Source organism: Cannabis sativa, chromosome 1, assembly GCF_029168945.1.
Source record: "Cannabis sativa cultivar Pink pepper isolate KNU-18-1 chromosome 1, ASM2916894v1, whole genome shotgun sequence".
Classification (NCBI taxonomy): Eukaryota; Viridiplantae; Streptophyta; class Magnoliopsida; order Rosales; family Cannabaceae; genus Cannabis; species Cannabis sativa.
In genome coordinates, this window is record NC_083601.1 from 43,199,387 (window position 1) to 43,216,211 (window position 16,825).

The 16,825-nt window shown below is 31.9% G+C and overlaps 3 protein-coding genes across 8 annotated transcripts; 2 read left to right on the plus strand and 1 right to left on the minus strand.

Annotated features, from left to right (window-relative positions):
• Positions 1–4,009: 4,009 nt before the first annotated feature.
• Positions 4,010–7,762, plus strand: LOC115707195 (ubiquitin-conjugating enzyme E2 34). 6 transcript variants are annotated; one of them, XM_030635072.2, is made up of 10 exons: positions 4,010–4,212; positions 5,001–5,137; positions 5,539–5,593; positions 6,239–6,277; positions 6,382–6,445; positions 6,557–6,618; positions 6,708–6,747; positions 6,876–6,903; positions 7,068–7,159; positions 7,265–7,762. In XM_030635072.2, exons 2-10 carry the CDS (start codon positions 5,081–5,083, stop codon positions 7,533–7,535), a joined length of 708 nt encoding a protein of 235 aa, XP_030490932.1. In that variant the 5' UTR covers positions 4,010–4,212; positions 5,001–5,080; the 3' UTR covers positions 7,536–7,762. The 6 variants fall into 6 exon arrangements, with proteins under 6 accessions (XP_030490932.1, XP_030490933.1, XP_030490935.2 ...); XM_030635073.2 differs by having other exon boundaries at positions 4,037–4,212; positions 5,005–5,137; XM_061116296.1 differs by lacking the exon at positions 4,010–4,212 and adding an exon at positions 4,269–4,418.
• Positions 7,763–7,849: 87 nt separating this feature from the next.
• Positions 7,850–10,100, plus strand: LOC115707196 (uncharacterized). Its single transcript, XM_030635077.2, has 3 exons — positions 7,850–9,147; positions 9,251–9,342; positions 9,473–10,100. Exons 2-3 carry the CDS (start codon positions 9,259–9,261, stop codon positions 9,881–9,883), a joined length of 495 nt encoding a protein of 164 aa, XP_030490937.2. The 5' UTR covers positions 7,850–9,147; positions 9,251–9,258; the 3' UTR covers positions 9,884–10,100.
• Positions 10,101–10,892: 792 nt separating this feature from the next.
• On the minus strand, positions 10,893–12,794 carry LOC115708256 (RING-H2 finger protein ATL3). Its single transcript, XM_030636478.2, has one exon. The coding sequence runs from the start codon at positions 12,262–12,264 to the stop codon at positions 11,332–11,334; it is 933 nt and encodes a 310-aa protein (XP_030492338.1). The 5' UTR covers positions 12,265–12,794; the 3' UTR covers positions 10,893–11,331.
• Between the last annotated feature and the right edge of the window lie 4,031 nt (positions 12,795–16,825).

The window sequence follows — 16,825 nt, forward strand, 5'->3', positions numbered from 1 at the left end:
CCGAGCTATTCAGCCTGGAAACAAACAAAACTGTATCTTACAATGATTGCATTACATTAACCCTCTGCTGTCACTGCCCTACACTAGAAAATTAATGAAATGAAAAATAAACCTAGAAAGAAACTATGAAGATTCCAGTGTAATTGCTCTGTACTTCTATCTTCAAGCCATCTTATGGAGGACTATACCTGGCGCATCAAGATGGTATTAAGATAAACTACAGGAAATCTTCTAAGTTGAAGAAGCTTCTAATTGTTGGGTAAGTAAAAGAAATTATTACTTGTTTTGTATTGGATTCGAACCGCTCCGTGGTATCCTTCGAAAATTTGATTTAACCTGCTGATATGGAGTTGTCCTGTTAATCTGCAAATCCTTGACAGCTTGAGTAGATGATGATGGTGAAGAAGGATGCAGTTTTGATATCACACGTGCCTCACAGGACCAGGACGATAGAATGAGTGAAACAGTAAGTGCAAAAGCAGCTAGAAATCTAGACAAGGCTTTCATTATCTATTCTCTTTGTTGTGTCTTCTAAGTTGATGAAGATTGAAGATGATATAACTTGTAAGTATTTTTGTTAATGTGTGTTCTTTTCTAGAGTCTTGTGTTACAGTGGGGGTTGGTTTGTTGATTTATACCTACTATACTAAAGATAAAGTTCAATTTGGGATCTGATAGTAGCATGATCATGTGCTCAAACATTGACTGTTTCAAGTTGCTACTCTGACCTACAGATTTGGGAGGCTATAGTAATAGTAATTCATATATTTTTCATAAGGGAATCATGTGATTAGGCACGTGATGTTGATATTAGTATTGACCCTATTCTGGGGAAGCTCAAAATATTGATATTATATTGGTGAAAATCAGTGGTGTTGTTTAGGTGTTGGATCCACAAGCTGCTGATTCATAACGTGGTGGGGTTACAGCTATTTGGGTATCATCTGATGAATTGGTAATTGGTATGGTCAGAAATGAAAAATTGTCTATCTGGTTTGGTTTGTCCATTGTTTTTCATTATGCTATGTTTTGACGCTTTAAAAGCAATGTGAAAAGGAAAAAAGCCAACCATGACTTTTGCAATTCTTTTTAGGAATTCTTACATCTAGCTGAGCTGATAGCTTTTGGAGTTGTGAGAATCTAAAGGAGCTCATTTGTAAATCACCTTGTAAATAAAAAATAAAACAAATTTTGGGATTCATTGCATACATACACGCACACACACACAAATGATTAATTACTTATTCTGAGAAATAAAAAAAATTATAAAAAAAAAAAAGCAAAATTCATATATCGACTTTGGCAACAATATTGTATTATTTCTTCAAATTTGTTTTAATGTTGTTGTAGTGGCTCATAATAATCTTGGAGTAGCTTTTAGATTGGTCTACATTTTTGTTGTGAAGTCTTTGATTGCTTGGCACTCTCATATATGCAGTCTCTAGTGTTGTGTTGTATTTGGATATTTATCATAGGATATTAAAAGTTTGCCTCTAGTTTTCCATAAATATCTCAACTTCAATCCTATCATGGACTGGATTAATTAAATGAGAAACTTGTTTGGATATACTCTGTACTTTCATAAAATTTAGAAAAAAGTAAATAAATTTGTAACGTTAGTTCTTTTCTTTTTTGAGTAATGATGTAATCAAAAACTATACTTTTGTATTAAAATATTGAAATTCGGGTTCATATGGTTGGTTACAAGGAATAGAAACTAGGTAAGAATTTTAATAAAATAGAATAGAATAAAATTTAAAATACAAACAAAAAAAAAATTAGAAAATTGGTAAATGTGTTTTTCATTTTATGTTAGAATAATTTTTTTTTCTTTCATTTTGAAATAATCGTTCTGCCATCTTACTAGAAAAATCATTCTAGTATTTTAAAATGCAAAAAAATATGAGAAATAAATTGACAATTTATTCACTTCTATTCCATTTATTACCTCCAACTCAGAATTTTTTGTTTCAAATTGAAAATCATTTCTACCCTTTCAGTTTATAATTTACTCTTTTTACCGCTCATAATTATTGCAAATTTTCTATCCGATCTCAAATTTGGATGATAATAGAGCAACTATAATGGCTACTAGCCTACTGGTTAGTCTTTTTTAATATTGTGAAGAGTTAGTATTTTATTTTTAAGAAGGATGACAAAACATTGTATACGTCGGTTATGAAAGTTCAATTTAAATAGAACTCCACTTTGAAATTCAGATTCTTTTAAGAGAATCTTTAATAGAATTATTTTTTATTGGTGGGTGTCTAAATGTTTTTAACTTCTAAAATTATTAAAAAAATATATGGTTTATGACTGTTTGGGTAAATTTTAGGACTTTCTTATGTGATGAGTATAAACAAAATAGAAAATTTCATAAATTGTTATTTTTAGTAAATTTTTTACACTTCATAGTTTTTTTCACATATTTACGGCAGTCTATAAAAATATAAAAAAACAACATCAAAATAATATAAAAAATAATACAAATAACAAAAAAATTTCAACAAAATAATAAGAATGCAGCATAAAAATACATCAAAAGACTTTATTTTTATATATAAAATCTTAAAATCTATAAAAATATTTAAAATTTCGTACGATCGTAATTTTATAATTTTTTTGTTATTTTTCTGTATTTATAAAATTATCCCTAAACAAATATTACACTATATACCCACTTTTCATTTCCTATTTCAATTATTACTTTTGTTTTATTAGTTTTTAATTTATATCCAGTTTATAAGTCATATTCCCATTATGTCCATTATGAATTCTAATTTTGATAAGTTAAATGAGGGTATATTTAGTACTTTGATTATAAAAAAATGTATTTATCAATTAAAATTATTTTAGAGTTATGTAAAGTTAATGTGTGATAAAAAAATGGTAATTTTCAACTTATCATATATAAATATAGAGGAAATTAGACTCTATATCCTTTTTATATTATCCTCTTTTATTTTTATCTTTTTTTCTTTAAAGCTTATTACTTTTATCTATTTTTTTAAACATTGTACCGATTTTGCCCCTGTCACTTCAAGATACTTTCCATGTGACTCCCTTATGTCAGGATATTTTGGATACAATACATATAAAAAGAGGTATGTTTCAATTAAGGAAAAAAAAAAGGGTAAATACCATTTTAGACCCTGTGTTTTGCAAAAGTTACAGATTGGACCTTGTGTTTTGTTAAATGACAAAATGGACCCTGTATTTTCTAAAAATAGTAAAAATAGGACCCTGAGCTTAATTTTTAACAACTTTTTTTTAATACAACTAACTTGAAGACAATGCTTAATACGGACAGATACAAAAAAATATAAACAGTTTTGTCATAACACTTTTAGATCAGATTATAATTAAACTTTATTTTGACAAAAAATCAATTCAGGGTCCTATTTGTACTATTTTAGAAAATACAGGGTCCATTTTGTCATTTAACAAAACACAGGGTCTAATTGGTAACTTTTGTAAAATAGAGGGTCTAAAATGGTATTTACCAAAAAAAAATAGTTAATTAATTAATAAAAGAGGTATTTTTCAACTTACACCATAAATATTGGGAAAATTACATGGTATACTAACTTTTGCCATTTTTTTTACAAAAATACCACCAGGCAGTATTTTTTACTTTTTTACTGTGTTTTTTTATAAGTTTCATACTGCAATATACTGTGTTAAGTTTTAACTGGTGTTCTACTGTTTTTTTGAGTTGTTCTGCTTTGTATTTAACTGGTGTTTTATAAAAACACAATATATTTGAAAAGATTTCTGTGTGACAGTATTTTTGTAAAAGTTAACCCAAATTTCAGTATTTTTGTAAGTTTCCCTAAATATTACCCAAAAATGCAGTTAATTGGTAAGGGGCCCATGGTAATGGAGCCTTCTAGAAGAAGTAAAGTAAAATGGGCCGGGCTGGTCTAGTTTTACGCTTACCGACGGAAACCGTGAACCAGTAGCAGTGCTCCACCAATGAGAATAATCCTCAAATAAAATTAACTATATATTTTTATTTTTATTTTTTTTTTGACAAAAGGCTATTAGTTGTATATTTTTTTTTTCTAAAAAAACAAAGAAATAAAATAAATGGATGTCAGCGTTACGCATCTGAATACATACCATTTATGTGCGAACAACGCTATTTGTTTGATTTTTCTAACCAAAAATTCAATTCCAAACAAGTAGAATCTCACTGATTCCACACAACAGGTTCGTTTTCTCTCCCTTTGAATTTCTTCCGTTTGTTTTTATTTTTTTGTTTTTAAATTGCTGTGTTTCTTTTTCTTCACGATACCGATTTTGCTTTTCCATTATTTTCTGCTGGCTTTGATCGCTCGGCAGAGTTACATAAGTATATTGATTTATGATGCGGTGGGTGTTTTTCTGTGAGTTTCATTGTTTTTTGATTGTTGGAGGTAAATAGATTGATTTAAAATATGCATTTGTTAATTATTATTGCTATCAATTTTTTCAATTACTTATTCAATTCAAGCATCAGTGTTGGACTGTGATTAACGTGTATGTCGTTCGAAAGATGATGATCGGATTAGACTCTGAGAGCTAGGATTGATTTTAAATTTAGGTTTTGTATTTCAATTGGAATTCATTACGATGATCCTCCATCTAATTGAAAAAGGTCTGTCTTAATAATAGGTTATATCTATTTATATATATATGTGTGTGTGTGTATATATATAAATATATATATATATATATATTCTGATGGGTTCAGAAGTTCAGATTGGCATGACTGGGTTTCACCAGAAAAGCATAAAACCCTAATTTGTCTTACCCCTTCAATTTTCATAGATTGTAATTTTGTCGTTGAGGTGTTACTATTTGAAAAATGTATGATGACACAATTGGAATGGCTATTTGATTGGTTGAGAATTGGGTTAATTTTCTGTTAAATTTTTTATACCTTTTGATTGGGTGTTAGTTTCCATTCATAGATGTAGTCATCTCACTCTTATAATCTCTTTACTTTTAAATGTTAGTCAGAAGAGCAAAGCAGCTAATAATTTAGCAGTAATTGGGAGTTCAATTGGCAAGGACTGTAATCAGCTTAATCTAAGAGATGGCAGATAAATCATGTGTCAAACGACTTCAGAAAGAATACAGAGCACTCTGCAAAGTATGAATCTGACCGATGTTAATTTTCAATCTGCTATATTCCTTTAATTAGGTTGTTTTATTATTCCGGCATTCTCATACTAACTACATTTGTTTTCATGATGTTGTTCCATTCTGGATTTGCTGCTTATGTTGTGTTGTCATCTTTTAACTACCCAGTACCCAAAGTTCTATTTTAGCTCGAAAGATTACTTCTCCATTCATCTGCTTGCTTTCTTTCTTTCTTTTTTTTTTTTAAAAAAAAAAATATCTGCCTATTACATTTTACAGATTATGAAATGGAAGACTTTACTTATTTCTTTGAATTTGTGCTTTTGACTAATGGTCAAGGGAATTTTCATACAGAAGTTTTTTTTTTCACCCCTCCATTGGAAGCTTATTCAGTTGCTTGTAATTTAATAGGAACCAGTTTCCCATGTTGTTGCTCGCCCTTCCCCAAATGACATTCTCGAATGGCGTAAGTTTATAACAATCTGATATGTTTCAAACTTTAGTGAAACCTGTTTTGCCTATTTTTTCATTTGTTGAAGTGCTTAATCTTTCTTGTCACATTTCTGCTTAACCAATGTTTTTGTGCAATAAGAAATCAGTCCAAACATTCATTTATGTTTCCTATTATATATATTGGCAAGTTGTCGACATCACAAGAATATTTGAGGAATTAATGCAATTATTAAATGGGATTGCTCAAATTATTGATGATTAAAGATAATGTTAGCAGCTACCTGAATAACATAAATGGGAGCTGACCGATTTGGCAGCAGTTTGAAGGTAGCTGTTGCTGATTTCTTTGATTGCTCAGTGACTGCATCTTAGAGAAATGTAGTTGGTTGATCAACAATGTAGCTTCATACAGACTTAAAATGATTACAACCAATGCATATGAGCAAATTTATCATTGATCAATGCTGTGAAATATGTGATTTGCAGTAGTAATATTGACTTTATTATATATTTCCCCGTGGCTTAATTCTTGTTGACACATGAATTTGTGTCTTTCACTTTTATGTTTGTTAGTTTGGGACATTTAATGCTTAAGGTAAGTTATTTTTTATTGATTCATTAGCACTTTATCCATGTTTTTGTTTCTTCCACAATTCAGATTATGTGTTGGAGGGAAGTGAAGGAACACCTTTTGCAGGTTAGTCCCCATGACAAAGTTTTTTTTTTTCACTGTCAGGATGATTTTATGCCTTACGAAATTACTAATTATATTCATCTTGTTTATTTACTTGTCTTCATTAGGTGGATACTACTATGGGAAGATCAAATTTCCTCCAGAGTACCCATATAAACCGCCAGGAATCACGTAATTTGCTTTCTATATTCCTAACCTCTTCATGACTGCCTAAACATATTTTTGTAAAAAAGTTACAATTTGGTGGTTTTGACTTTTATATATGTTTACCTAATGCTGCAGCATGGTTACTCCTAATGGACGATTCATGACACAGAGAAAATTATGCTTATCTATGAGTGATTGTAAGCTTTCTGTTGCAGCACTGAACATATTTCTTTTTGTATATATGATCGTTGTTTTCTGATTGATGTTTTGAACTTTTCTACTGAAGTTCATCCGGAAAGTTGGAATCCTATGTGGTCTGTATCGAGGTAAGATAAGAGCCAGTTTCAGAGGCTTATGTTTTATGCTATTTAATTTTCTAAACTGCTCACAAGATGCTTGGAAACAACTGTGGAGAATCTAATGCACTTACTTCTGTTATCCTTAAAAAATGCAGCATACTTCAAGGACTTCTTTCATTCATGGTGAGTCAATTGTGGGTCACTGAGTATTTTTTTCTTATTTGCTTGTGAAAATGTAGTTTTCAGATTCGTATAGATTACACTCTCTTCATGAATATGTAACTAAATAAATACTTATATTTTTCATAAGTGTGGTGAATTTATATCGTGATTATATTACTCTGCAGATGGACACTAGTCCTACTACTGGCAGTGTGAACACCACTACTGCAGAAAAACGCCGTTTGGCGGAAGCTTCCCTTGCTTTCAATTGTGCACAGTAAGTATCCTGGATACACAGAAACTTGTTCATATGGGATTTTCATGGATCTCCTTGTGTTGTTTTTGAAGTTTATTTGGGCTGACAACTTTTTCTACTAAACAGAGCAACATTCCGGAAAATATTTCCGGAGTATGTGGAGAAGTTTAACCACCACCAGCAGCGGCTTATTGCAGAGCAAGCTTCTACTGAAGCATCTGCGCAAGAAAATTCAAAGCCCTTGCTAAAAAAGGATGATTCAAAGGGAGATGTGAGAAGAGAAGTTGTTCCAAACAATAGGAGGATAGAAAAAAAGACTTCAATACCAACTTGGATGATGGTGTTGCTTGTTTCTATCTTTGGCCTTGTAATGGCCCTACCTCTGTTACAACTTTGATACCACGGATCACAAATGATAAAGTTCATTGGATTCAGTGGTGATCAATCAGGCTAGGCTTTTGCGAGTTAAAGAGACTAGTTCGAAATACTGCTAGTTTTGTGTTATATCTAACATGATTTGTATAGAGGAGACTTGGTTTGATCGTTTGTTGGTCAATGCTCCAACCTGACTTGACTTGCATGTGATATGTTAATCTAGTGGGAGTTTCTGTTTGTGAGCCTTTACTCGATCGTTTTCGTTTTTTATTATTAGAATATGGAAATGAATCTTTAGGCCGTGATACCCTCTTCTACTAGTGCTTTTTTTAATTACCCCAGTAGTCAGTTCTGCATGTTTTGTCAGTCCAAGCTGATATTAAACAAGTTAAGATACTAAGACACCTTGGTGTCTGTGGCCCTTTTTTTGCTCTCTCTTTGAAGCCAATCAATATTACGTAAACAAACATTTATGTTGCCAAGACTTCCTTGTTGTGCTCCCTTCCAAATATGTATCTTATTAAGAAAATGATAATATGATGAGTTCTTTTTATGTATGTTGAGTTGTTGACTGTGGATACTATTAAACTCTCTTTAGAATAACTCAACAAGTTCGACTTTGATGCCGAGTGTGGTTGGTGGTTTTCCTTCCTAAACTTAGTGGTGTCATGTGTATAATGATAAATAGTAAACCTACTATAATGCTCTAGGCACACACTCAAAATACCCACAATGATTCATAAACCTATAGGATACATTTCCTGGATTTTAGGCATTTTAAACCGAGAACTCAGCTGAATATTACGACACAAGTTACAAGAGTTTGAGGTTGACTAAAAACAATTGGTCTCCGCTAAATGCGGCTGAGTCACCGGTCACATTCATAATTTTTTTAATAATAAATATATAAAATACTTAATTAGTACCTACGCTTGCTATGTCTTTTTTTTCCTTGGGATTTAATTAACTTTTTCCAACTTTTTCTCGTAACTTTCTAATCCCATTAGCTAAAAAGTTAATTTGTTTGAACTCTGAAATGATCAATATAAAAATCCTGGCTTAAGAGAAAGAGATCTTATTTTCTTTCCTTATGGTCACCACTGGCTTGCAGCTTGACCTGTGCTTTTTGAAAGTTGATACCAAAAGTCAAGGCAAAGTGTGGGGTTCGCCTGTTTTGTGGGGTTTATTAATGACGTGGGTAATTTCTTTCTAAAATTAATTAATTCAATTAATTTAGCCTTACATTATTCTTTTGGTCTTTTAAGTGTTCAGCCTTCCTGCAGTGATCATCAATATTAAATATCATGATTTAGGGGGTGAACTTGTCTTTTCCATTTCCTCCTCTTATAATAGAAGTTGGGGTCATCTGTCTAAATATTTTCTTTCCTTAATGTTGTGCAACAGATCTGGTGAAATTAAAATATGATTATTACATGGTTTGGTGGTGTCATCTGTGTTTCCTTATTCTAATGATCATTGATTATATGAAGAAAGCTTAACATTGCCAAAATGTTCTGTCTCTGACTTGGTTTTCCATTGAGATAGTTGGTCATTCCTTTTCTGATGCTTAAATACACATTAATGGCATTAAAAACACAATCACAATAGCAGAATGAGAGGGATTTGACTGATCAGTTAAGTAGCTTGATCAAAACATATCCCACATAATATTTTCTTCTGATTCTTTTTCTAAGCCTATTAAAGCATTGTGTTTTTATGCTAATATTTGTACTTCAGGCAAAACTATGAAAAAATCTCCAGTGTACCCGAAAAATGAGCCAAATGATTACAATGGTGATGAATATGATCCTCATGCGGAGTTTTCTCAGGTAATGATAACACATGAATGATTTACATTGCTAATTCTCTTCTATTTCTTTAGTCTTTTTTCTCAACTGTGAAAAAAAAAATCAGTATAGTGAATTTCTCATGTCATCTTGTTTTGACAATGGTGGTCAGTTTCTCCAAGAAGCAAAACTCAATAAAAAGTTGAACTTTGAGATCTCACCTGCCAATAAAGAAGAAGCTGGAAAGAGAGAACCGGAACAAGAGAAGAAAAAGAAGAAGAAAGCATGGAAAGCTTTACTTTTTCCATGGTTGAAAGGTGAGAAAAAGAGCAAGTCTCACATTGAACAAGTGACCAATTTGACAGTTCCAAAGACAAAAGGAGGCTATGCATCTGGACCAGTTTATAGCTGTGGAATGGCTGCACCAGTTAACAAGCCTCGGCGTCCCATGTCCGGACCTATTGCTACTCTATTCAATCCTACAAGAAGATCAGACACTGAGTTACCCTATTTGTGTCTTGGCCAACTTGGCTGCAGCACTTCTTCTTCTACCAACGGCTACGGGCCTGTTTATAAGGCATGATAGTATAGCAGCACCAGATGGTGGTGCTTTAGGCCATCTCAACGAGTGTTCCTTTTGATGGAACAGTAGAAAAATTGGAAATTCAAAAATATGTTAGATTTTACTATAATGTTTAGCATTGAATTCTAAATTTTGAACCTTAGCTGGGATTGTAATGCATTTGAACATTTTTATTTGGAATCCTAAGGCACTAATAAGTTCAATTCGCTTGTTTATATGAGTCAGTCATTAGTGTTTTTGATGAAACCTTAATGTGTTTTCCCTTGTTTCTTGTGTTCTTGTTGCCTATATACAATACACTTGAAATTCAATCGTGAAAATTTGAAACACGATTGATTACTTTTCATTTCAAACCAAATGAAAAAGACTTCCCATCAAATCAAAATCGGCCATCTTAAAATTTTCTATTATTGTCAATATGAAAAGTAATCAATCGTTATTTATTTTTCACCATGAGGAAGAAAAACAAAGTAAATCTCACCCACTTGGCGACTTTCTTTGAGTATGCTTTGGGAAAGATATATATATATATATATAAATTTGTAAAAGCATTCAACTTTAATCAACAACCTTAATTGGCATGCTTGTCATATGATGTTTTATCTTTTTCTGTGGTAACTTGGTATCAAGTCAGTAAGAACCATAGAAATTGATTTTATAAGTGCATATAATGTTGTTCATTAAAGTCGAGACACAAGCATATGTTTATCCAAAATTAGGTCATTAGTGCTGACTAGCTAGTACCGTTTTGGAGTAAACAAAGGGTCAAGCAAATAAGATATTAATAGTAAATTAACTCTTTCTTTACATTTTTTAAAAAGAAAAACAAAAACTCTCTTTCTTTATATCAATAAATATATATCATAAATGGGAAAGGACCTTTTCTATGGCCAGAATAAGACACTGCAGAATTTCATTCCCTAAACTTTGGGGACATTACCATTGGAACAACACAAACAATATGGTTGAAACTAAATTGTTTAAGAATTAAGATAAGGAACAAATGGGAAAAATCAAACAAACCAACTATTTTTGGCTTTCTCAATATACATTCATTTCAAACAATTGTGGTAAATCTATTATCAAATAAAAGAAAAGAAAAAATGTACAAACTTCTTGTATAGAAGGCAGTCCACATAAAGGACTGTTTTTCTCTTTTGTGAGATATCTTAAGCTCAAACATCTACCTAATCTTCTCAAGAACAAAATGACATTGAGCAAAAAAACAACTGTTTTTTGCTTTTTAACTTTGCCCATTTTCAAAGAGCTCTGGAATCTGGGATGGTAGATTTGAAAAATAATTATCAGACACTCTTGAGACAACAAATTTTCTTGTCACCACCGGCATCATAGTTCCCAATATCAAATTATGTGTACAAATATATTGGCTTGAATTGAATAGTAAATTAATTCAAACACCCACTATCTCAAAAACGACATTTTTCTTTCTAACTCTGTCCTCTGCTTCCTTGTTCAAGGTCACCAGAATTAGGACTACAAGGATTGACCCTTTTCTCCCTACTAAGAAGCCTTTTTAGTGACCTTAATCTTGTCGTTACGGGCGACTTCAATTCCTCCTCCATAGCTATTCTACTACCCGAAGGACCTAACGACGTCGTTTGTGAGCTCTCACTCGGTATGTCAATTACCAAAACACCCTCTGGCCTAGTTGTTGTAGTCAATGACGACGATGACGATGGAGTTGATGATGAAGAAGGTTGTGAAGAAGGAGGACCCTCTTCCAAACTAGTGTTACCAGCGGTTACCTGGGTTTGGTTTCCCCAAAACAAAATGTTGGTGGGGAAATTCGGAAACTCTGTTGAATCAGAAGGTAAACCCTCCAATGGTGTCCGTACAGTCTCTTCCCTTGACAAACTCGAGAACTCAGAGGATGAGCTATCTTGAGCTACTGAGTTTCTGCAAATTGGGCAAGTGGAGTGGGATTGGAACCACATGTCTATACAATCCACGTGGAAGCCATGGTTGCATTTGGGAAGAAGCCTAGCTTTTTCGCCCTGAGCAAGGTCGGAGAGGCAAACCGCGCATTCGAGACCATCTTTGAAGTCTTCTGGCTGAAACACCAGCACGGGAATGGACTGGAGAACAGAGGTGTCGAGCCCTCTTCGTAGAGTGACGATGTTTGGGTCTTGGCCAGGAGCAAAGACGAAGCGTCGGCGCCTGCGCCGAGTGCTGCTCTGTTGACCGGACGACGCCGTATCTTCCTCAATGCGCCACCAGAACCACTTGGCGTAGAGATGGAGAAAAATTACGAACACAACCACAACGAAGAATACTATAATCGCTACAACCATGATTTTCCCTGTTAGCTCTACGGCTTTTGAATCATCCAATGTTCGACCAATCCGAGTAGGCTCTCCCATTTTTTGTAATTACCCAGATGAAAAAAATATGATCTTGCAATGAAATGAGGCGTTCAGAATGTTTTTCTCTGAAAATGAAGATAGCCCAGATGAAAATTAGCTTCTAACTCCAAAACCCAGTATTTGGTTTATAGCCTTTTGTTCGAGATTTTTCAACCCAGTAGTTGGGATGAAAATATGAAGAAGAAGTGGAGAAAGTGTTTAAGGAGAAAAAGTTGGACCTTTCTTTTGGGGAAGGAATGGAAGATGGGAAGGATCTTGTAGCCCAAATTTGAAATGGATGGGAGACGTAAGGGAGAGAGTTCAAAGAAACAAACTAGAGATGCCTCTCTCTTGGTGAGGATTCAAAGACTTGGACTTTGTTGGAGGAGAGAGAGAGAGAGTGAAAAATATGACCTTTTTTGTTTGGGGGTCTAAATTTAACAATTGAATTAGACTCTTAAAAAACTCCCAAAGTCTTTTTCACAATTTTCTCAATTTTTTCTTCTAGTACTTCTCTATTGACGCCTGTTATAGCTTTTTAATTTTCTCTTTTATAGTTTTAATTTTTGGTTTTATACTGAAGGTAACAAGCTTATATCAATTAAGTAACTTAATTCATCAAATACGGTGACATGAAAATTACATGTATGGTTTTAGTTCCTTTGTGGCCAAAATGAAGCATTTATGTTTATTCAATGTTTTTTTTAATAGTAGAGTTCATTAAAGTAGTCAAAGAGATATGCATTGACTAGTTTTATAAAAGAAGGTGGAAGTAGAAGTCTAAAATTGGGTAATTAGGTACTATTTTATGGTTCATTTCACCACCCCACTCCACTTCTTTATCATCCAAAAATATTCCAATCTTATACTTAAAAAAATAAAACAAACTTCATTTACACATATGAATGTTAATGTAACATATACAAAGATAGCTAACCAATTACCAAACTAGTGACAATATTTGAACAAGTCGTTTGACTTTTCAATGGCACTAAAAAAAATCAAAATTTTCTAGTCAATTGAAAGAACAAATAGTAGTGCTCCACTTGTGACATGTTCAAGGAATCAAGTGGTCAGATATATAGAAAGATTAAAGACCATTTGATCAAACTCTTCTAGGAACATATAAAATCCAATAACGCTACCACTAAATGAGAGTTAGGTGAGAGACAAAGGTAATGGATATGGTTGATATATTATTATTTATTTTTTATTTTTTTTGACAAGCTTGAGTTCTGACATTCTAGTTTAACTCAATGAACTCTTACCCCTTATTTCTTTTTCCAACTTTTTAGATGATTAATTGAGTTGAGTCTGAGTGGGGTGGGGGGTCTTTGTAGTGTAAAATAAACTGCCAAAACGACTTTTTACACAACTATGCTCAACTTTGGTAGATTACCATCTTCATCCAAAACTCTTTCTTAAGAGTTACAATTTACAGTGCAGGAAAACATTGGGGTCAGCTTGTTTTCAAAATTTAGAAGATAGGGGATTTGGAGTGATTAACTTCAATATGATTACATTATTTAAAAAAAGTTACAAGCAGTGGGGGCCAGTCCAAGGCAGGCCCAGCATTGAAGCATAGTCATGTGGGTTATGTTGTAAATACCTAAAAGAAAAAATCTCAAATCCCAATAGAGCTAGCACCTAATCACCACCTGCTTTTGATTTAGGAGTCAAGTAAAATCTGATTTCAATTCTATGTTTGTTCAACTTTTTGTCATATCCAAATGTTTTATTTTATATTAATTAAGGTTGTCCTTTCCTTAATCCAAATTTAAATTTTGAATTAGGTTCTTTATTTAAAGATTGCAAAATCCTTCTTTTAAAAAAGGTTTGCAACTCTAATTCATAATTATATTTATTAATATATTAACATATTGATCTGTGTGTCATCAGCATGCCTGCTGAAGCTGAACCATCCCAGTTGATATACTCATTTACCTAAAATTTGGGCTTTGATTTATGCAAAGTGGGAGCTCAAAGTCAATAATTCCAGCTTGGACAAAATGATTAAAATTGAATGATTTCTATGTTCATCATGACCATTGATGGGATTCCTTTCCTGTGGTTTAAAGGGCTTAAAGTGCACTAAACCACACCGGATTGAACAATAATTAGTGGTTATTATGCTAAACGTATATTAATTGTTTGTGTATAATTGTTATTTATATATATGTAGAGAGAGAGAGAGAGAGAGAGAGAGAGAGAGAGAGAGAGAGATGGAGTTCCCTTCAAAACAGTTTTCACATAATGCAATTAGAATTAGGCTCTCATCTTAGCTAGCTCCCATTCCCATCCCAGGGCCGAAAGGCTCTCTCTTTCATAGATTAGGGTCCACTTTAGAATTATCAATTAGGTGACTTATTTTATTGGTGTGTTGTGTATTAATTAAACTTTCATCAAGAATGAAATTATTTGAAAAAATATAGAAAAGAGAAAACATAATAACTTGAGTTGGAATACCAAAATAGTAAATATTATACTTGATATATGTACTGTATGATCATTATTATTAGTGGTCTTTTCTTTTGAAACAATAATGAAGCTAAATTACTAATCTTGCTTATGAATGAGCATTGCTACTTGCTAGTACCACTAATGCTTAATATCATATAGAAGTGGTGTTATTTTATTAATTACCTATATTCCATAAAAATTAATAGATTAAATTATATAAAATTTAGATGGTTAGTGGTAACAATAGCGATATGGTACGTTGGATTTAAAAGTGGCGTATTATGCGTTGTTAGTGATATTCTATGAAAGTTAATATATTAAATTATATGAAATTTGATACTTAATTTTACCAATAACAATATAATATGTACTTTTTAACATTTTTTTTTAATGAATATATTAGGTGGCTAGGGTAATTATAAAGAGATTATTTTTTTTAATCTTCTTCTTTTTTTGATTGGTAAATACTAAATAGTATTAATAGACAAATATTCATCATCGAACATAATCAACGAATAGGTTAATTAAATTATTTACAATAATTAAGAAAAAAAACCTAACACAACAACTTCAATTAATTGTAGAGAATATAATAATTCATATGGGACTATATGTCTATATTTTTTATTATTTTTTTTTTTTTGAGGTGATATTTTTATAGTATTTTTATTTTTTGGTACATGAACAAATTGTAATTATATATTTTTATCTTGATAGCCATGTATAATATAATTACAAGCATTTCTGTTAAAAAGAATTCCAGATAAATAAAATTACATTGTATAAAGCCATGAGCCAATACTGTTAGCAACAATATGCCAATATGGATGATCATTATTACATTGTTCACTTTTTTTTTCCTTATAATCACATATTCACACACACTGTTGTTATTTTATGATATTTAAAATAAGATCATTCATTATTCATTGTATAATTGAATTGGTGTGAACGTTTTTAAGTGGTTGTGTGGTAGCTGGTAGGTGATCACACGTACAAAGCACCATGCCATTATCAGTATTTTTAGGCTGAAATCATTTTTATTCTTTGTAGGATTCTCATTATTATTAGTATTATATTTATATATAAGATACATTTACCATAACTTGAACTCTACGTTACTCATTAACTTTAACACAAACTCAATTTTTAATAACTCAAATCATCATAATCGTTACGACCTAAATTCACTAGCAATCACATTCAAGGGTAATTAATTAGGATGCTGAGATAATATAAAGCAATTATAAATATGCTTAATTAATTATAATATAGCATCTACTACACTAATACTAGAAGTATAATATCGATATTGTGTACTATATTATTATGTAATTTAACGGTTTATTGTCTTTATCCTATACTATATACAGTAATTTGGATCTTAACAAATAAATACTTATGGGGAAATGTTATGTGAAAGGTTGTATTCTCGTAATATTGAAAAAAGTAGTATTTTTGCACATATCAGAGTTTCTAGTTTGGGCCGAGAGCCTAATCTTAAGGAAGTGGGATGATATAAATTTGGGAAAATTTCACCGTATACCAATTTTAACTTAGTCCATTTCATTTTTACCGTTCTTTTCATATTATTTCATTTATAGCCACTTTTATAAGTCATGTCCCTATTTTGCCCTTAGCTTAATGAAAAAAATAAAATCAATTACTTCTCCAGAGTCCAAATATGATGATCACCTCCGCTCCTCCTCTTGCTCCTCTTCTTGTGGTAACTACATTCCGATATGATATAAAAAAAATTATTGCAAATATGGAAGCTTTCTACTAATGGAATATAGTGACTGTTAAAATAAAAACAAATTAACGATATGTATAAACTAAATATGCATTAATTTAAAGCAAAAGATGATAACAAGTTTTAAGTTTAGCAAGGTGACTCTATAATATACCTCAACTTTCATCAAATACCTGTTCCTGTAGACAAGCATAGTTAGACACTTACATTCCAAGCAATACTTACATTCCAATATGATATGAAAAAAATTATTGCAGAATATAAATTCAAGTACCCAAATCGTTGGAGGTTATTTACATTCAAATATTGGAAGAGGTTAGAGGTCAGAGGTTGCGATTGTGATTGCAGAGGTGTAGTGTCGATTAT

Bases quoted from the DNA above. Each gene is read 5' to 3' on its own strand.
- LOC115708256 (XM_030636478.2), bottom strand. From the start codon at position 12,264: ATGGGAGAGCCTACTCGGATTGGTCGAACATTGGATGATTCAAAAGCC.
- LOC115707195 (XM_030635072.2), top strand. From the start codon at position 5,081: ATGGCAGATAAATCATGTGTCAAACGACTTCAGAAAGAATACAGAGCA. The intron at 5,594-6,238 runs GTAAGTTTATAA...TCCACAATTCAG, and splicing joins AAATGACATTCTCGAATGGC to ATTATGTGTTGGAGGGAAGT. The intron at 6,748-6,875 runs GTAAGATAAGAG...TAAAAAATGCAG, and splicing joins CCTATGTGGTCTGTATCGAG to CATACTTCAAGGACTTCTTT.
- LOC115707196 (XM_030635077.2), top strand. From the start codon at position 9,259: ATGAAAAAATCTCCAGTGTACCCGAAAAATGAGCCAAATGATTACAAT. The intron at 9,343-9,472 runs GTAATGATAACA...AATGGTGGTCAG, and splicing joins CTCATGCGGAGTTTTCTCAG to TTTCTCCAAGAAGCAAAACT.